General features: G+C 36.5%; 1 protein-coding gene across 3 annotated transcripts in view; it reads left to right on the top strand.

The window, feature by feature from the left end:
* The window catches only part of ADGRB3 (adhesion G protein-coupled receptor B3), a 461064-nt gene that overhangs the window by 261849 nt on the left and 177606 nt on the right, over window positions 1-21609 (top strand). For all 3 annotated transcript variants that reach the window (XM_075087046.1, XM_075087047.1, XM_075087045.1), the window contains exons 13-16: window positions 459-605; window positions 1341-1416; window positions 9179-9281; window positions 15601-15644. In XM_075087046.1, coding sequence (XP_074943147.1) covers window positions 459-605; window positions 1341-1416; window positions 9179-9281; window positions 15601-15644 — 370 coding nt within the window. The remainder of the gene's footprint in view (window positions 1-458; window positions 606-1340; window positions 1417-9178; window positions 9282-15600; window positions 15645-21609) is intronic.

Here is a 21609-nt window from a genome sequence, read left to right on the forward strand (position 1 = left end):
CCTTAATGGGTCTGTCTTGAAATTTTGCCTGTATAGGGGATAAAAGCTCTGTTATTTCTTCATTAGCCTGCATCTAGTAGTTATGTTTCCCAAAGCAATTTGCAGCATCCTTTTCCTTTCATTGTCACATTTGATCATTTTAGAATTTGCTCTGAAGACATGATGATGTCCTTATGTGTGAATTTCAGGGTATAAGCCAGTACATTCAATAATCTCTGTTAAGAAACTTAATCAGAATCTAGCTGACAAATGATGCGATCAATGCCACAAAATTAATCCATAGTAGAACTGCATAATAAACAGAAGATTACACTTTCTGTGCCAGTTAATGTTCTATAAATTCCTGCTTTACTTCAAATGTGTTATTAAACTTTCTCGTTATTGCTATACAGTTATCATGGTTTGATGCTTTAAAGTATGAAACACAATTTTATTTGTTTTGTGATCTCTTTTACTAGTGGCTAGCATTCAGAAGCTTCCTGCTGCATCTGTTTTAACCGACATCAATTTCCCCATGAAAGGAAGAAAAGGAATGGTTGATTGGGCACGAAACTCAGAAGACAGGGTTGTCATTCCAAAAAATATCTTCACCCCTATGTCAACAGGTAAAGAAGCATATCAGCATGTCAATTTTGTGCTCGCTTTAACAAGGGAACTCAGAATCTTTGTCTCCTAGGACCACTGTACAATATAGAAGTGGATATTTTATCCATCTTCAAAAGAAATCCAGTACTCACAGCTTATCCCAGAGAGAAATGATAGCGCTTAATTTCAGCATCTTGAACAAAAAGTGCTAGACTTTATTTTCTATACCAGAGGGCTAATGCTAGTTATTATGCACAGGATTCTACCTGTGGTGGTATGAGGTGACCTGAAGTGCAGCTCTGTTGAACCCCCTGAAGCAGCTCCACTCCAACAGACTGGGCCATTCCAACAGGTCACCTTTACCGAAGGATGCTCAGCAGGCAAATTACCCTGGCTTCAGATACAGTTTACAAATATTGTTGCAGTGCAGATCTGACATTAGAGAATTTCGTTGCTAGGCATTAAACTATAAAGACAGTCTTTAAGGATACTTAATTATAAAGGTAAATGAACTAGCATGGATGTCAGTACACAATGATGGATTTTTTTGAAAATTCTATTTTCAGTGGTTTAAATCTTTTGATATATTCCAGACAGTGACACATCTTTATGACAGACTTCCAGGATATAATTCAAAATGATAATGATTTATTTAAAATAAAATTTCTACTGGAGAGATAAATGGTATTCACAGTTTTTTATGCTGATGGATGCTTGGGAAAGTTTAAAAATCTTTTTTTCCTTACTCTTTTCAGAACTAGACGAATCAACTGTATTTGTACTTGGAGCAGTGTTATACAAAAATTTAGAACTCATTTTGCCCACTTTGAGGTAAGAAATTTCATAAATACAATATGAATTAGACTATTTCAGGATCATAACTACACTGCATGTCAGGATAAAAGCAGACAACCAAGACTGATATTGTTGGACATTTTTTTCCTGTGATTTAAGACACATGTATATTTGTCTTTCCTTCATGCTTCATCATTTGTACAATAGAAATAGCCTTTTTATCAAATTGGCTTAGTTTCTATTTTATGTAATCTGTATTAAGCTTAATTATAGAAATGTTCAATTAGAAATATGCACACTGATCTACATTAATGCTCAGGCCACTTATACATGTGCTTCAAACTACTTTGTCCAGTTAGTACAAGTTAACAAGTAATGTCATCTTAACCTGATGTACTAAGGTTCCCTGCTCTACTTCTCCAGAAGTCTTTCATAGTAGTTTTCCAAGCACTTTTTCAGTGCAAGTTGTATTCAGAAGGGACATTAGAGCTATAGAGAGGATCCGTTTTAGAAACCAGATGTGCATGTGCCTAAACAGCTGTGGTATGTCAGTTATGAGGGCCATACGCATTCATAAAGAAATAGGAGGGTCTCTTGTTTCACTTTTTCCTTTCTGTACTTGATAACAGACAATTTGGAAATAAATATTTCCCTCCCTTTTCTCAAATTACTGGTTAAGATAGTTTCATGGTCCATTAATACTATCTTATTTCACATGATCCTGTGCACCGTTGGTCTATTAATGTCCTTTTACAGTAAAAGAAACGGGTGCAGATTGTGTCATAATAGCTGCTAATGGATTCACAATAATTAGAAAGCATGGTAATTAGGAAGACACCAAAAATCCATTTGAAAACAAAAAAGTTGCAGTCCTAAGAAAAAAAAACACTTCCCAGTAAAGTTTCAATGCAATGTGCAATGAGTAGCTGCAATGTTGGGGACAGAAATCTCTCTGAGGTAGAGCACAAATTGAAAAGTGATGTCCTGGCAGGGCACCTGGAAGCCTGGGTAGTGCTGGCAAAAGCCATCTATGCTTAAGGCATGGTATAAATGACAGCTCATCCACTTCTGAAATGTCACTAAACACTTTCCATTTATTGTGCCAGCTCCTGAAATTAGCCAGGAAGAAAGAGATGTTTGTGAGAGATATTTTTTCTTCTCTTCTCTCATATTCAAACAAACAGAGCCAAATAGTTATTGTAGTCAGTCCTTCTTGGCAGAACTTAGAGACAATCTGCCAATCCTAGGAAAATGTTGAGGTGGCCATGTACATTTCAGACCTTTATATTGTAAACCACAATCTATGATCATGCCTTTTCAGCTCTCATAGGTCAATAGTTTTAGTTTACAGAAAACAGGTATGAACCTTGAATGATGTATATTTACTAATATCAAAAGCCTTTCAGGGCTTTTATTTCATTTGTTAGAAAAGTGAAATTTATAGGCCTTACTAGATTTTCCCTGGAATCAGGTAGCAGGAATAGGGGCAGAATAGGGACTTTAGAGCAGAAAAGTACAGCAACTTAAGTACTATGAACTATGAGAAAGTGCATCTCAGTTCCCAATTTTTTTTCTTTTATGTGTAATGCTTTCAGCTGGTTACTGATTTACACAGCAAATTTGACCATTTCTCTGTACAATTCAGTTCATAGAGAGGTTTTGTGAGCTCCTAAAGCAAAATGGTCTAATAATCTATGTATATCTATTCATAAATGAAGTCTTTAGAAATTCAGATATTAAAATATCCCACTTTGCCTCTGAATATGTTCAGTATTATTTGAATCCAATTCTCAGCTGCCCAAGAAAAGGAAACAAGCACTATTACTTTCTCTTATGTACGTGAATAAAGAATAAAAGTCATTATTAATCTGTGATATTAAAATATAACACATGTTCCCTGGTACCTCTAGTCTCTTCTTTCTTCAAAGTACAGCACCTCAGTACTCATCTGCACTTCTTTAATATTTATAATGAAGTTATACTGAAACTTTTACAGCTTACATCACCAGGAAGTATATCACACTGAAATTCTTTGCCTACGGCAGTCATACTCATAATTTGATCTCATGACCTATAAATAGTACCTCAAAGGTGGCACAATTTCAAACTGTTTTCACAGAATCATTGAACAGTTTGGGTTGGAAGGGACCTTCAAAGATCATCTAGTTCAACCCCCCCCACCATGGGCAGGGGCATCTTCCGCTAGATCAGGTTGCTCAAAGCCCCATCCAACCTGACCTTGAAAACTTCCAATTATAGGACAACCACAGGTTGTCTGGGCAACCTGTTCCACTGTCTCACCACCCTTGTCATAAAAAATTATTCCTTATGTCCAATCTAAACCTACCCTCTTTCAGTTTAAAGCCACTGTGACATGTCATTGTCACTACAGGCCTTGGTAAGTCTCTCTCCATCTTTCTTATAAGCCCCCTTGAAGTATTGAAAGCCTGCAGTAAGGTCTCCCTGGAGCCTTCTCTTCTGCAGGCTGAATAACCCCAACTCTCTCAGCCTTTCTTCACAGGAGAGATGTTCCAGCCCTCTAATGACTTTCATGGCCCTCCTCTGGACCTGCTCTAATAGGTCCATGTCTTTCTTGTACTGGAAACCCCACAGCTGGATGCAGTGCTCCAGGTAGGGTCTCACAGGAGCAGCACAGAGGGAGAGAATCACCTCCTTCAACCTGCTAGTCATGCTTCTTTTGATGTAGCCCAGGATATGGTTGAGCTTTCTTGACTGCAAGCACACACTGTCAGCTCATATGCAATTTGTCATCCACCAGCACCCCCAAGTCCTTCTTCACAGCGCTGCTCTCAATCCCTTTATCCCCCAGCCTGTATTGATACTGGGGATTGCTTCAACCCAGGTGTTGGTCCTTCCACTTGGCCTTGTTGAATTTCATGAGGTTCACATGGGCCCACTTCTCAAGCTTGTCAACATCCCTCTGTATGGCATCCTTTCCCTCTAGCATATCAACCGAACTACTGAGCTTGGTGTCATCTGCAGACTTGCTGAGGGTGCACTCAATCCCAGTATGTCATTGATGAAAATATTAAATACTACTGAATGAATTCTGATGCATTCAAGCCACTTTAATGTTCATTCTGATGGAATTCTGAATTGGAAAAAAGCCGCAACTGTGGTTAGTGCTGAATTTATTGAGCTATTATACTCTTTGCAAAAATTAGAACTGCAATGCAGGTTTTAAAGGAATATTTATTACTGGGTGGTTTATCATTTTACAGTCGTTCAGGTCCATGAATGAAGTGGAGATTTCTGTACATCCCACTGCATTTCGAAAAGGTTTATGTTGTTTGCTTACATTTTTCAGTGAAAAACTATCATCTTACAAGGGTTTATATTGATTACTATTTGTACTAATCTTATTTAACTGTAATAAGCATTATCGTGATAACCATTTTAGCGTTGAACATAGTGCAATTCTTCACTGCAACAGCATTGTGTATACAGTAAACACTGTAAAATGTGAAGGGAGGTAGCATCATCTAATTTTTATATGATACCTAGAAGTGTGGTAGCTACGCACAATGTATGAATTAAAAAACAACCTGGATAAGCAACTTATGTGACGCTGTTCTAATAAAATGGCAGTTGTAAAATATGTTAATGGTGGGAATAAAGGTAAACAAAATAATAAACCAAGGTAAAATAAGTAAAGTGGACTCATGTTTGCATTCAAAGGCCACATCATTTACACCTTGACAACCTGATAAAAGAGGTGATTACTACTGGCTGCAGTTAAATATCCAGAAAGCTTTACCACCTCCCATGTGATTTCAGTCCCTGGCTTTACAGTAGTTAGAGTGAGAGTAAAGTAAATGATTGTATGATACCTGCTTTTTGTAGTTTTCAGAAGAACAAAGGTGACATACATTCCCATACATTCCTTAATATCAGCACTAAAAGGTCTGCAAGCTCCTGCATCCTCACAAGGAACTTCTTTGTTTAAATTAAACAAACAAATAAAAAAAATCTCAGTATATCTTTGGGGAAAATCTTTCAAAGCACCTAATCACAGAATCCCCATCTGGTACACCACAGGTGTTCTGTGAGTAAAATGAGGATTTCATTACCCAGGACAGCCTATACAATATATTTCACAAACTCCAAAATTAGCTTCATTTTACCATATGGGCTTGATTTTTCTTGTTTTTACTGGCATAGAGCCTGTTAAAAGTAAGTCTTATAAACACAGTGTGAGATGAGAACTTGGCAATTACATTAATATAGAACTTTTTGGACACAGTGTTTAATCCTTGTGGTACATGTGTATTATTCAAAGCATTTTGCCAGGACTGTTTAAACAAGAGGTTAGGGAAAAGAAAAGTACTTTATTCTTCCTTATTAAAATAGAATAATTATTTTTTTTCCAGGCTCAAGTAAATAAACTTCATCTGATTCTATTTCCTAATATACTTTGCTGCAATGCACTGTTCTGGTAATCTCATAGGGACTTTTTTAAAATCATATACTGAAATATTGAATATTTTGAGCACTATAGACTGAATATTATTTCCATAGCTCTTGCATCTCTGAGCACATTTATGTTATTGTTAGGTTCACAGAAAATTGATTCTCAGTATAATACTCATCTAGAAGATATTATATATAATTCCTCTCCTGGGCACTCCAAAGGAATTCATTGCCTATTGTCATACTGTAAGATAGTCTTTAACTTTTCCTTTAACAAATAAGAACAAATAAAGAATTAATGATTTTGCTGTAGCAAGCCTTTTTTTTTGGGTCACTTAAACAACCACCATACTTTTCCTGCTATAATTTCCTGCATGAAATGTTCTCTTTCCCGATTTGAAACATCATTCCTAATCCCCTGCTTCAGATGCTGTACAGCCAAAAAAGCCCTTAAATTTCCTTAGGTCAGCTTTGTTAGACTCAGGACAGAGTACCTCAGGTGGGCTTTTACTGCGTAGCATTACTGCTATAGCATCCATAACTTTTCTGTAATGTATACAACATTTACACATTGAACTAAAACTTCTTTCATGCTGTCTTGAGATAGCCACATGCCTTATTCATAAGTTCATTTTTCTTGAGCAACCTACAGTCATTCTAAAACAAAAAGAAAACCTGAATTTCATATCACATAATATCAATATGTATACACTTATTTAAAAGAATACCCTAAAATGTATACCCAGATAAAAAAAGAGCTTAGTAAAATAACTCTATTTATTAATATTATTATTAATTCAGATCCAAAAAAACACTAGGACAGCAGCGCTGGAAGCTTTTCTTGAGATTTTACTCAATCAAACTTTGTTATCTTGAATCTTCAAGAATTTATTCAAACATACTTTCCAAGGAATTTAATATATTTTTTGAGTTATTGATTGCAAAATTTGACCCTGATGTGTGTTTTTCTGGACAGTCAGCGGAGCACCATCCTGTATAAGTACATTTCTTATTAAAGATAAATTTTAGATTTATTTTTTTGATGAAGAGAAAGAGGTAATGGTGAAGTCACTCTCCACCTGTCATAAAAAATCTATAAGATAATGCAGTTGCTGAGGAAGTGTGAGAAAAGTCATTCCCATTCTATGTCATTCCCAATATGACAGGGACTGAAACCCACATATTCCACCTCCCTGGAAGTTTTGTAAAAGCTGATTACTTAAATTCCTGCATGAATGTTCTCAGCACTGAGCTGTTGTTTAAAAAATTATCTTCAACAAAGATATCAATGGCATGGCACTAACGGTTTTGAAGGAAATTCTTGTGACTACAATGCTTTGAGCTTTAATTCAGTGGTATCTTAATGTGTTATGTGTGTTTAGAACATATTTGCCAGACTTCATTCTTCCAGAGACTATCTGAAGAGCTAAATATGAGATATGCAACTCAGCTCAGACAGAACAGCAATGAGCGATGCAGATTTTATTTCACAGCAATATAGCCAGTTACATTTATTTTCTGGTGAAACAGTCTGCTAGGGACACTTGAGAATGTAAGTGGATTGGTAGGGTTTTAATGAGACTGAGGCAAAATTGATATACTGAGGCAACAAACTGGGAACCTTAAGTGCTCTTCTGGATCTCACCCTAGAACCATCAGAACTGTACCAAAATTAGACATAGTAAGGAAACATTTCTCAATCACAAAGATTGACTGTGATCAAGTACTTAAGTATCAGTATTTACATTAGCTTTCCAAAATGGACAAAATCTTTTAATAGCTGGTAAACTGTATTTCCACTTGCCATGATCTGTTAGAGAAATCAGTTTTGTATTTATTTGGAGTTCTGTTAGTTTGTTTTGGTTGTTTTTTGGGTTTTTTGTTTGTTTGTTTCTTAATTATGCATTACTTGGGAACATTTAAAGATATTCAGCAACTCTATGTGCAATAAGGTACTGTCATTACTCCCCTTCTATAGAATGCACTGAAATTTTGCCAAACGTTAAATGTTAGTCTGATAGAGAGGTATGTTTTCATCAACGATGTGTGAGACTTTAAAGTGCAACCAAAGGGAAGAAATAGGAATTCAGTAAAATAGAAAGCCATTTCCATTCTATTTTCATTATATGATCTGGCTGAATAAAATTGGACTAGGATTCACACCTTTCCCCAGAAGAATAATTTCATTCATTGTGCTGAGTAAAGTGCCCAATGAGTTAAGTTTCTATTACTGTAGCCATGGCAATTCCTGTTCCAATGATCCAGCAAAATGGAATCCTCTCTTAAATACCTTTTCCCTAGAGGAAATAAGCAATTAAACAACAACAACAACAACAAAAGAATATTTCTACTGTCTATTATAATTACATCTAAACTGCCTGGTTTCTTCTTTGATGACATCTACCTTTGAATATGACTTTCTGTGAGGTTTTATATTTCTTTATGTGTGATCAGCAGAAGATGTTGAAAGCAGGATTACATACAAAGGAAATACCATAATGATCATCAGAAACAGTCTGGCCGATAAGAGATAGTTGTTCTACGCCTGACAGGGTCATAAGGAGCAAGGATCTCAGAAATAAACATCATGTCAACATGTCTTTATGCCTGTATTAGCATAACCTTGGCAATACTAGGTCTGTCCTAGAAAGATAGCTACAAAACATAGAGATCCATACTTTACATGAAGAGAGAGTGATGTTGAGTTAGAGAAATTAACAGAAAATTATTTTGAGTAACCTGGTACAATAACGTAAGATCAAATCTAATCTCACATGTATGAGAAAATATTGACTGGTTTTGGTGGGATTGCAGTCACGGAACTATAGATTATATTTTAAAAAGTATTTAGATGACTAAGTTTCCCACTCATAAACCAAATGCAATGGTTTTTCAAAAAAATTGGAGACAGATAGGTTTCTTCATGAGGACAGAATCAACAGAACTGTAGAATCTCCCATCGCCCTCATCCATCTTCAGAATTTAACAGTTAACAGTCAGAAAAAAGACCAACACAGCACTTTGGAAGAAAAATTACTGTCTCTTATAAAACATAGCTAGTAGGTCTACGTTGAGAGAAGTGAATAATATGCTTCCAAACATTGACAGAATGTTTGTGTCATCAATACAACCTTCTAATTAGTAAAACATACTTTAAGGAATAACACTTCTGCCACCAGTTTTGCTCTTCAGTCTTTAATGTGTCAAGTATGCTTGATAACAAGTGAATTTTTTCACCATTTCCAAACAAATAGATTTTCTCCCTGAATATTTGTTGACTAAAGTCATGGAAATTACACATAAGATACTTCTTTAAAGGTGCTATCAGAGGCCTCATTTCATTTTTGCATGTGTTTTTTTTTCCCAGGAATTTTACAGTTGTTAATTCAAAAATCATTGTTGTTACTATACGACCTGAGCCCAAAACTACGGATTCTTTCCTGGAGATAGAACTGGCGCATCTGTCTAATGTAAGTACAAGGATAGCTGATATGTTCTTCCAAGAATATTTATCAGATCATATGAGAGAAAGTGTGGGGTTGTTTTAAATATCTGGTAATAAACCCCAGTTTAACTGCTAAAACTTAAGCCCAGGAACAGTCTAACATACTTTGAAGGGAATGTGTACTTGTTTCCTGTATGTGTGTATGCAAAACAAAATTAATTGTTCTTGCGTGAGTTTTGAAGTTTTCATTTAAACAGCAATTTCTACTGAAAACTCTCCATAGCTGCTTTGATGGATACAATTGAAAATGTAGTATTGTGCTGAATGCTTAACCTTTTGTTCCCTGCTTAGGTCATAAAGCTACATATTTCTTCAAACCTTTTCTTCTTTTCTTTCATTATTTTCTAGTCAAAAGCCAGTTTTTACCTAACCTGTTATAGCAGACTTAGGAAAAAAAAAAAGCTTTGGTTCAAATTTAGCTTACAATTCTAACAAATATTTGACATTTTTTTGTGCAATTATTTTTAATTCTGTACTTTTCAGCCTTTAGTGTCACATTAAAAATGTTTTAAATCTGAAAAAAGGGATTCTACATTTAACTATATGAAAAACACTAACAGTTTTTCATTCTTGTGTCAGCAATCTCCCAGCAGCCACAGGGAGAATAAAATATATCTTTTGCAGGAAATTTTTTTCATGTATGACATCAGGAAAACAATGTTAAGTAACAAGTATGGGAGTAATTTATGTGAACGCATGGCATATAAACTGTTTCTGTTACTAGGAGTTAGAGTTTACTTTAAATAAAGTCATAAAGAGACAATTAGAAGAGACATAGTTGCTCTCATTCTATCACTAGTAACTTGGGAGAAGAGACCAACACCCACCTCACTACAACCTCCTTTCAGGTAGTTGTAGAGAGCAATAAGGTCTCCCCTCAGCCTCCTGTTCTCCAGACTAAACAACTCCAGTTCCCTCAGCCGCTCCTTATAAGACTTGTTCTCCAGACCCTTCACCAGCTTCATTGCCCTTCTTTGCACATGCTCCAGCAACTCAATGTCCTTCTTGTAGTGAGGGGCCCAAAACTGAAAACAGTATTCAAGGTGTGGCCTCACCAGTGCTGAGTACAGGGGCACGATCACTTCCCTGCTCCTGCTGGCCACACTATTCCTGACACAAGACAGGATGCTGTTGGCCTCCTTGCCCACCTGGGCACACTGGTGGCTCATGTTCAGCTGGCTGTTGACGAGCACCCCCAGGTCCTTCTCTGTTGGGCAGCTCTCCAAGCCACTCTTCCCCAAGCCTGTAGTGTTGCATGGGGTTGTTGTGACCCAAGTGCAGGACCTGGCACTTGACCTTGTTCAACCTCATACAACTGCCCTTGGCCCATCAATCCAGCCTGTCCAGATCCCTCTGCAGAGCCTTCCTACCCTCAAGCAGATCAACACTCCCGCACAACTTGGTGCTGTCTGCAAACTTACTGAGGGTGCACTCAATCCCCTCATCCAGACCATTGATAAAGACATTAAACAAGACTGGCTCCAACACTGGCCCTGGGGAACCCCGCTCGTGACTGGTCACCAATTGGATTTAGCTCCATTCACCACAACTCTCTGGGCTTGGCCATCCAGCCAGTTTTTTACCCAGTGAAGAGTACACTCATCCAAGCCACGAGCCGCCATCTTCTCTAGGAGGATGCTGTGGGAGACAGTGTCAAAGGCTTTACTAAAGTCCAGGTAGACAACATCCACAGCCTTTCCCTCATCCATAGGTGGGTCACCTGGTCATAGAAGGAGATCAGGTTGGTCAGGCAGGACCTGCCTTTCATGAAGCCATGATGTCTGGGCATGATCCCCTGGTTGTCTTGCACTTGCCTGGTGATCTCACTCAAGATGTATCGCTCCATAATCTTCCCTGGTACTGAGGTCAGGCTGACAGGCCTGTAGTTTGCTGAAGTAGACCACAAATTAATCCTATATATCAGGAGAAAAAACCCACCTTTGAAACAAAATACCTGTTTTGATCTTACTAAGATAATTATTAAGGAGATTTTATGGTATTTCTCAATGCTAGATTTCAATTTCCATTATTTTAAAAATTATTGTGGGGCTACTTACATGAGTTGTAGATAAGGAATATTTGAGTATGACTTCTATATTTTGAAATTGGAATTCCTACTTGCAAAAGTGTGGGGTAGCAGGTGGGGAAGAAAAAGGCTGTAACTAATTTGGTCTCTTATGCTAGGAAACAAATTAAAAATTAAAAAATAATTAATACTAGTAAGCAACGTGTCAGCATTAAAAATACTTATAAGCCAAACACAAGCTATTATAACCAGCACAACATAAGGGAGGCTAGACTAATGAAAGTTTGAACTGCTGTCCCCAAAAGGGTTTTTTTAATCTTTTTTTTTTTTTTTAATCTATCTCTCTCAATAATTTACAGAGGAAGTTTTTGCCAAGTTTCAAAATCTTGGAAATTAAGTGAAACTTCATTGTTACAAAAGGTCAGTTTAGAGACACTGGTTGTGTCACCTTGCTTTGTCAACCTTGCAGTAACAGAATATTAATAAGTATTGTATTAGCTCATGTCTTGACAAGGTGAAAAGGCAATAACCTTGCCAATTGATATCAGAGCCAATTTTTCTTTTTTCCTTTGGCTCAGTTTTTGTCCTATAATTTAATCCAGAGAACCATCAAGTGCTCGGAACAAATTTCCAGTCCTTAAATTGGAATTACATGTATAGCACATTTATATAGGACCTTCATCCACCTCAATGTAAGAGTTGGATGGGCAGATACAATGACACAATATTTCTCTACAAAGTCTGGGAATGGAAACTAATTTTACAGTTTTAATATCTGCAAAAGTTTGGTGATTTTTATGTCCAAAGTTTAGCCTTCATAATGAGACTTTGGTTTAAAGAACTAAGGCTGTAGATGCCTAGAAATGTTTTGTAGGTTTGGGTGGGTGTTTCTTGCCTTTAGACTGAAATGAATTCTAATCTTTGCTATAAGTTTCTTAGCTGAAAACAGGAGTTTACTTAATTATAAATATTACTATAGAACAAACTTTATATGTCACACACATAAAGACAAAACCAGTATTAATGTATCATCTTTCATGTTTGAACATTATATATTAATTGCTCACAGATTAATCATTATGTCAATTAAACAGATTAATTATTAAACAGAAAATAAAATACAGACATTTTCTTTCATCTGATTTTTTCGAATGCTCTTCATGTTGTTATTTTTGTTCTTTTCAAACCTTTGTTCCTGAAATGCTGTTCATTATTCAGAACAGTTTGTTTCCAAATTGATTTAATGACTAATTTTTACACAACCTGTAGGGCATGCCTATTAATATATAGGAGTATACCCACACATTTGTTCTTTTACCTCCCCATCCACTAACTAATTTAAGTAGATAAGAGATTATGAAAAAGGATGGGCAAATGTGATCATTTAATAAAAGTTAATATGTTTAATTCAAAAAAGCCTTTAAATCTTCATTTATTCAAAATTTATCATCATTGCTTCGTCTTATATCAAAATTAGCCAGTTTATTAACAAAACCACAGGATTATTTTGTGGTGGAAGTGTAAATCACAATTTTATGTGCTGTTCAGAATATAGCATGGTGTTTGGACTTGCAGGTAAATTAAAATATAATAGGCAGTTGATCACAGAATGTGGGTGGCAATGCATTATTTAGATAAGATGATATTTGGTCTTCTGCACTGGAATATGTTGATGAATGTAATCACATTTTTCAAGTAGTTTGATTAAAGAGACACTGAAGTAATCTTTTAAAAACTGCACAACTCAAACAAAATCTTATTTGCTCCAGACAGAATATGAACTCTCACCTTCTGACAGCACAGAAGTTTACTCCAGGGACACTAAAGTAACGATCCAGCATTGGCACAGGACATCAAGCTTTCCATGAGGCTGAAAACCCTGGCTACAAAACACAGCTGACATTGTGCTGCATAGCTGTCAAAGTTGCCAATCATGGCTTGAAAGTTCAGTTTTATATGCCAGGCAGAGGTATATATTCACACACACTCACACACATATGTCTATTTTTGAGATATCCAAGTCCTGTACTGCAGTGTATAAATCAATACTGCAACATTCGTAAATATTAATGGACACACTAGTTGCTTCCTTAGCTGCAGCTAAGTAATTAACTGGGAAGAGCTGTAGTGAAAGATTGCTGCCCTCTCAGAGCAACGGCTGTTGGAAGTGGCTCAACAACAGCAGTGAGGAGACGTTTCCAGGAGGCCAGGCCCAGAAAGACGTGACAAAGGGAACAGCAGGTTAAGGGCAAAGAAGAAAACAGGAAGACGGGCTTCTTGTGGTCCTTGCAGTGCTTGAAGGGTGTTTGGACAGAGTATCAAAAGAGGAAGAAATTCTGAAAGGCTGCTCTGCCCTTGCGAGCTGCCACACCTGGTAGAGCAAACCCTCACACAAGACCTTCTTAAGGAACAGGAGTAATATTTATCCTGCTTTCCATGTTTCTGCTTAATCTTTCCTTAGTGACTGCAATGGCCAAACACACTTTTTATTTTTTATTTGAATACATTTCAAAGAGAGTGAAGCATGTGATCTGACAGCAGCACTTTTATTGTGTTTCAGCTCTTTGCAAAGGCTTTCATCTCCCTCTGTTTTGTAGATTTTTTATAATGGACATTTTTTCTGAAAGCGCTTTTGTATTCTTTCTACTTGCACTGTTGGAATAGCAAGCATAAACTGTACGTATGTATCTGCTGCTAGGAAAGACAGGTCTCACACCTCAGATATACACCTCAGATACACAATCTCTGATTACAATTCAGCTATAGAAGTACTTTTTTAATATTCATGTAGTTATATCAGACTGTAAGTAGAATTTCTTCACCCAGACTTAGGATACAAATTAATACTCTCTATAAAATGCAGTTTTAACAAAACATTAATTCTGCACCATTATTCCATTGTTCTTAATTCTTATTCTTCTATATCCTCTTCTATCAATGTATCTGAAAGCTTTTGGCTAATGATGCAGGGCTTGGTCTCTGAATCTCAGTGGGTCTGTTATCGCAGGTTTTGTCCTGTGCCCTCTTCCCTCTCCTCTTCTTTGTATTATAAATACTTCAGGGAATGGAACATCCTTTATTTATGTTTGTACAGTGCTATGTTAATATAAAGCGCCAGAAGTATATGTTCGTTTTAAATATTTATACTCTACTCATAAAATTCAATGCAGTCAGCAAAATTCTGAAGTAGAGGATTAAAATTTCCCTAAATGTCTCTCTCAAAGCATCTTCAGAAGGACCTTTTTTACCTTTGACAGAGAGGTGGATGGAAGAATTTAAATATTTAATAGATTTTTACTTCACAGGCTGCCATGTTTTTTCTATAAATAAAACACACTTCAGAATGAAATATCAAGGTGTGTTTTGTTTATCTGAAACTATCTTTGTATCTACTACACCAACACTGTTCATGAGAGAACTACACCAACATTGACATAAGTACATAGTGTGTTCCACCTGTTTCTTCAAATCACTTGTTATTTTGTTAAAAATATATTTTTATTCTGTATTTATATCAAATTTATTTATATAGTTATAACTTTTGGGAATATCCAATGTTTACTATGAACAGGAATAAAGTTTTGCAGTTCTTAGCCCATTAAATACTTATAAATCAATCTGAGTTTTGATAAAGGAAGATTTACAAGATTAGGGACAAAACTTGGATTTTAATTTTGTCTCAATTATTCCTAGGCAGCAAAATAAACATGACTAGTAATAAAGACATTTCAATTTCCTAAAGCATTACCCACAGTTTAATGAAGTGTAAAAAACTTAGATTCCCATCCTGTTCTAAATCAAATAAGAAATCTTCCACTGACTTCAAAGGCGTTGGAGCTGGGATTGTAAAGCTCAAGAAAAAAATATATTTTGAGCAAAGATCTCTGCTGATTTAAGACCTACTTGACAAAAGGACTTGGGTATTGAATGTGGGGTCATCCGAAATGTAAAATATTTAAAGGCATTACTGGTTTTGACATCCAAGTTCCTGAGAGGCCTAAAGTTCCCAAATAGACAACTTCATACTTACCATATCTAGGAGAGAGAATACTGCATATACTCTGCTTTGAGGGTCAAGTGGTTTTTAAATACTCTAAGAATTAACCTTAAGCTTTTGCAATTTCAGTGGCATCAATTCATCAGAGTATAAGTGTGATCTGGTAGGAGGAGACCCAAATAAATGTATAGGTCAGGCATGACTTTTTTTATATATATATACCAGTAACTAATATGTTTTTTGGGTTTTTTTTCTTCTCAGGGCACATTGAATCCCTATTGCGTCCTGTGGGATGATTCAAGAACGTAAGTGAGAGATGTTTGCTTCTATTGCTATGGCTCAAATATTATGAAGTCCCTAACAATATTTAAGTAGTTGGTCAGTTAAAGGGTTGGTACGTGGGCAGGGAAGATCAGTGTTTCACAGAGTGAAAGTACTGGATTCTCCAGTCACTTGGCTTCCTTTCTGCAGCTATGTAAACTGAAATAATACAATATCTCACCAGGAAGAGATTACTCACATAGTAATTTCAATCAAGATTAAAATGAGGATGTCTAAGAACTGTAGTTCCTTGATGGTAGTTGCTGGGCAACAAGAAAGTGGGTAAATGAACAGACAGATAACTAAGGAAGGCTCCCATTTCTGTTACTGCAGGGAGAAATATCATTTTCAAGTGTGATACCTACGGCAATCTTCATTTTAGTTGATGTAAATTTTCATTTTACTTTAGTAAAATAATAGTTGTGTACTAAACAGTGGAAGCTTGGTAACAGTCTTCTGCTATTCTTTTCAGTGTGTGTCCCTTCTGTAGCAAAAAAGAAAATGTCACTGTAAAGATGTAGAACAGTAAAATCAATGTGGTTTAAAAAGAATTCCAAGTTTATGCAGTTGTAATTTGCCGTGTCAATCTTTCACAGTAAATCTCCCATTAAAGTCAAGGTGAACCTTGCCTAAATACACATTAAGCATTTCAAGAAGCATCCCTATGTGTTTGCCATGTTAATTTTTTTGAAGTTGATGTTGTACTTCTTGTCCAGGTATATTATGTATGTCTTATATGATAGACTCATCTACAGTGTTAGAAATTGTATACCTGTGATTTTGTGAGTGCTTTTATCCTTGAGCCTGGGTTTATGTCATTACACTGATGGCTGAGAAACAATATTATAGTATAGAAATGAGAAACTTTGGTTATGATGCTAGTACTACTGGATATGACAGATAAAAAGCCTTATCCCCATTGCAAATCCTACAGACCTGGGCTGTGCTCATGTCCTTCCAAACTGGGTAATTTTTGTATAACCAGGATTTGGCAAGCGTTTTGGAATAAACCCAACAAAAAGTAGTCTGCTTTTAGTTGAAGGAGCTTAACTAATCAGTGGTCTATGCTGAGATGGGTGTTTTAAATTAAGTGCTTTTCAGATGAAAACTGTGTTTGCTTTTATCATCAGCATACAGCCAGCAGAAACCTCTAATGCATTTTGTGACCTTTTTAGCCACTTGTCCCACATCTTTATCTGCATGCATTGCAAGTTCACATTTGGTAAATTATGCTTCCTCCACTGATCGTGACAGTTTAATACTTCTGCAGCAACACAGGAAGCTTTGTTTATCTGGGTTTTGGGCATGCTGCTCAGGAGATTGATCAGTGATTAACAGTTCCCTGTCATCCATCCTTGAAGAAAGTTCTGGATCTGTGAGCTTTTTAATCGCACTGGATCATCAAATCTATCCTACTGCCATTGCTATCTGTGACAATTTGGTCATCCTAACTTTGGCGAAAGCAGTTTTAATCCATTCTTTCTAAGAAATTCTGTGATTCTTCCCTGTGATGATATTTTATAAGGTCCTCCATTTATCAAGCTGGCAGGCTTGTGCCCGCTCCATAGGTAGCTAGTCAAATATGTGTGCAATACTGAGACAGTGAAACTAAAGAATAGAATATTATGTCATGGATTATAAAGGGCAAGCTCATATCCAATAATTCAGCATTTTCTTCCAGTTGATTCTCCCAAAATATAGATCACATCTGTCTGTGCTGATTGCACCAGGCTGTTTATAAGTTCTGGTGCTTCCTTTGATATTTCCAGCTTCTTTACATGAGGCTGGTAGCATCAATAGTGTGAAAGTGGTGATTTTTCCCCCCTCAGAAATATGACTGATCTCTTTGTCCTTTCATTTCAGAAAATGTTTTCTAAAGGTTGCCTTCAGTAAAGTCTTGTGGTACTGAATACTTCTCCTTTCAGTGCATGGGGAAAAGTGTGGAATATTTGTAACTGATGTTCTGAGGAGAAACAATTTAGTTCCTTAAACCAACCAAAGAAAAACTCAAAACAGAGTTGTATCTCTTCTGCTTTGCATTTTCTGGCATGAGCTGAATCCCTACTGTCAGGAACTGTTTGTGATACATTAATTCCAGTGTCGCAGTCCACAAAGAGAAAGAAAAGAAGTTCGTCAGGTACTAGGACTGCTTTTCCTACCCCACAGAAGTGATTTTAAAGATTTTAAGGCAAAACCAAACTCCTGAAATTTTTTCTCCTGTCCTTCCTACCTTTCTGGAAAGAAAGGGAAGAAGGGAGAGGGAGACAGCAGAGAGAGTCTCAACTGGCAAGTAATCCAATGGTTAGACCATTTACTTGGGAACCTCAGGGACCAGCCCTTCAATTTTTTTACAGAAGTTACTTGAGGTGTTTGAAGCCCACTTTTCAGCCTCACAGGAGCAGCCCATGCCTGCTGAGCTGTCAGCTTCTCTGGAGTGTGTTACTCACATGTCCTGCTGGAACTCTGCCATATTATTTAGGAAAATATTCATGGATTGGGGTGCTGATTCCCAGCACCTCTATACTTAATTTTACCACTCTTTCCATGTGTTTGTCACTATGCCACACCTAAATCTTAGCCATATCCCTGTCAGTGTTTTTTTCCTAGCACTGTTTTGCTTTATGTAAGTCTGGGCAAGGCTCTGTAAGCTGGGGGATCAAAGAATCCTTATATGCATGCATACATTTCCGTTTTTAAAATGCCATTTACTGTGGCAGTTTTGTAGGCTGTCTGAAGAGTTCTTGTGAACTTTGTTACCTTTTCTGATGCTTAAATCGGTGATAGGTGCCATAACAGGTTGCCTGTATGGAGCTTTAGGATCCATAAAATTTTGGCCTGACAGAGTCACTTGTCTTAGTGGACCCAGCCCCTGGACTCTTGAACCATAGTGCAGAATTCAAAACACAGTAAGAGGCTGGAAGCTAGGTGCCACAGCACTGAGCATTGCGAGCACCACCCTCACATACGACCCTCGGCTAACACCATCACGTTGAGGGCGTGGAAATTGGGGTGGACATGGTGGGTCAGTGGAAGGAGGTGACATCTCACATGGGAGTTTCAATAGTCACCAGCTGATTAGCAAAACAATGCAGCTGGTGTTAATTCTTTTATAAATGTGTTGGATGTAATGTGGGCACCTGTGCTCTCCGCAGGACAGTGGCAGTTGTTGCTGGCGTGCTCCATAGCTGTATGCAGTGCAATATGACATCTCACAGCACTGGGTAAGGAAAGAGCCTTAGCATTCTGGGGCTTTTTTCTGCCAGTTGCTGCAGAATTATGTTATAACGGTATGGCAGCCTTTTATTTGTCCGTATGTGTGCTCATAGCAGTTTGTGCCTGCTGAATATACAGTTGGCAGAAGTACAATGCAATTAGCTGAAATTTTTAATACTGCAAGTATTTTGACCTGGTTCCTTTTCAGTTTAGGGCTATTGGTAGGTCTGCTCTATGTTTTTTTTTCCATTGCCATACAAATTTACATTGACAGTGGTTTAGATTTTCTACCCTGCAGCTATGTGAAACTATGAATACTGATCTATGTGAGAAACTAGAAATTGTATACATCTATATAATTTCAGGATTTCACTCCAGACATATTATAACATCCTCCATTAAAAAGAGGATTAAAAAAAGTTTACAGTTACTTTTTTTAATTATCCCCTAGAGCTTTTAATTATTTTTCTCCCATTGTCCCTGGATACAATTGTGGAGAAATAGTCCATAAAAGAATTCCTTCAATGCAAATAAAGAAGAATCTACCAGTTAACTGTGATTTTCTCACAGATTTGTCTATAGGGCAGAATGTGACTCAACTTTAGGATATAAGCTTGCATGCATACCAGCAAAACAACTCATGCGTTTTGTTGCCTTGTGATAAAATAGGGAACTCTGATCTGCATTGTCCCTCTCCTCTCCATTTTGTTGTTCAAAACTACTATTATACAGTTATTCTTTGTTTGGCTTAACCTTGCAAGCCTTTGAAAATATGTTCAAGAAGGCTCTTTATAATTCATGTCAAAATGTCTCAAGCTAATTATCAAATCATTAGAATTCCCTGCATCAGAATTTGCCTCTGGAAATATGAATAGTAGCCTCTCCTTACTTTATATTACTTTACAGTCATATTATTTTTATTACCAGGAAGATATGGAGGAAATAGATTTTTCTGTAAGTAGAATGAAAATTGAATGAGAGTAATTCATGTAAGTATAATTTGGCAACATATGGCAGCTGAACCTTTGCCTGTTCCATCGACTTCAGTCAGACTTGTTGGTCCAGCTTTCTGTCAAACTTTTCTTCTTTCGTATTTTTCAAGGCAGAAAATTTGCTTTCCATGTTAGCTTCTATGCTTATGTTTGTGAGTGTAATGGAAGAGTTAACGTTAATGAACTTATTCAAAAGATAAATGCCTCCTGGAGTACCTACTTTCATGAAGAACTTTCATAATGGAACCTGTGTAATAGCATACTACATAATCTTCTGTTCCTCGTAGTCTTGCATAAAGAACTGAAAGACTCTACAGAATCATATTCTTTTTCATTAAAACAGTATGGTATTAAAAACCTGATCCAAACTCCCTTGCAGACAACCAAAAGGCTTTGACTGATTTAGATCAGATCAGATCAAGTGGCAATTCACTGCTTAAATCATGCAAGATCTAAATTTAAAAATTTTTTAATTTACAAACTGCTAGGATTATACTGTACAGCAGGACTACTTACTTCTGAAATATATAGGCATTGTATGATATAAAATGGAGTGTCTCTATGTTGAAAAAGAGTCAGACCAAAATTTTCTTTGCTTAAGTCATACACAAAATGAATCAGTATATATGGGAGGAATTTATAATTTAGTTCTTTTTTATAACACTGCTCTTCACTAACACCTACACGGCCATCAACAGAGCTTACAAGGCCTGCTGAGATTTGTAGCAAAAAAGGGAAATCAAATTCATTCTTGTTAATAAGTTCACTTTCTTTTTAATTTTTACTGGGTGATTAATCAACTCCATTTGTTGAGAACTCAATTGCTATTTATTGCCTTTATGTAAATGTAGATTTTCAGAAACTAAAAATAGTGGTTTCTTGTAATATCAGGCAATTATAATTCTGAAATGTGAATAAAAAGAACTAGTGGTTGTATCTTCATAATCAAATTTAAAGATTTGAATTGGACTTTTGACAGATTTTTTAGTATATAACGAAAGCAGAAGAAAATTAAGCAGTTTGAATAAACTTTAGAACAGAAAACAAATTGATCATAATTTGGTTTTGTATCTATGTTTCCAGAAAAATTCATGGATATTACCAAGTCAAATAAAACGTGATCGTTGTTTTCCCCAGTAATACCTCACCAAGCAATGTGGCAGATGGCATGAATCCAGCATGGTGCTGGACTTGGACTGACTCTTGCAGGGAAAAACAGTGTTTGTTAAATCCAGCTTCTAAAAGTACAATATAGCATAATTACAGCTGCAAAAGTTTATCAACCATTCTCATTTATATCATGTAACTCTTAAAGTGTGTTACACCTGGAAATTTAAAGGCAGTTTAACACAGAGTTTTTTATCAGCCTCCCTGGTTTACAGATAGGTGAAACTAGGGCATAATGAAAGCAAAGCTGTTTGTCCAAGGTCACTCACCTAACCCTGGTAGTGTTAGAGTTCCAAATTCCTGAGTCCTAATTGAGAATGCCCTCTAGCTGTTCTCAAAGCCAATACTCTAAAGGTTAAATAGTTTTATACTGATATTTCTAGTTTTTTCTCATTCATTCTGATGAGCTCATGACTGTTGCCAGTCTGAGAGAATTTAGCTCTGTTTATCCAACAGAAGTAGTGCAGCAGCACTAAAGGTCCTTGTATTATGCCATCATTAAACAAAAATGAAATCTACTTGCATCACCCAAGAAGATTAAAAAAACAGGGACTATTGCTTATCCATGTGAGAAGGA

Source organism: Phalacrocorax aristotelis, chromosome 3 (genome assembly GCF_949628215.1).
Source record: "Phalacrocorax aristotelis chromosome 3, bGulAri2.1, whole genome shotgun sequence".
Lineage (NCBI taxonomy): Eukaryota > Metazoa > Chordata > Aves > Suliformes > Phalacrocoracidae > Phalacrocorax > Phalacrocorax aristotelis.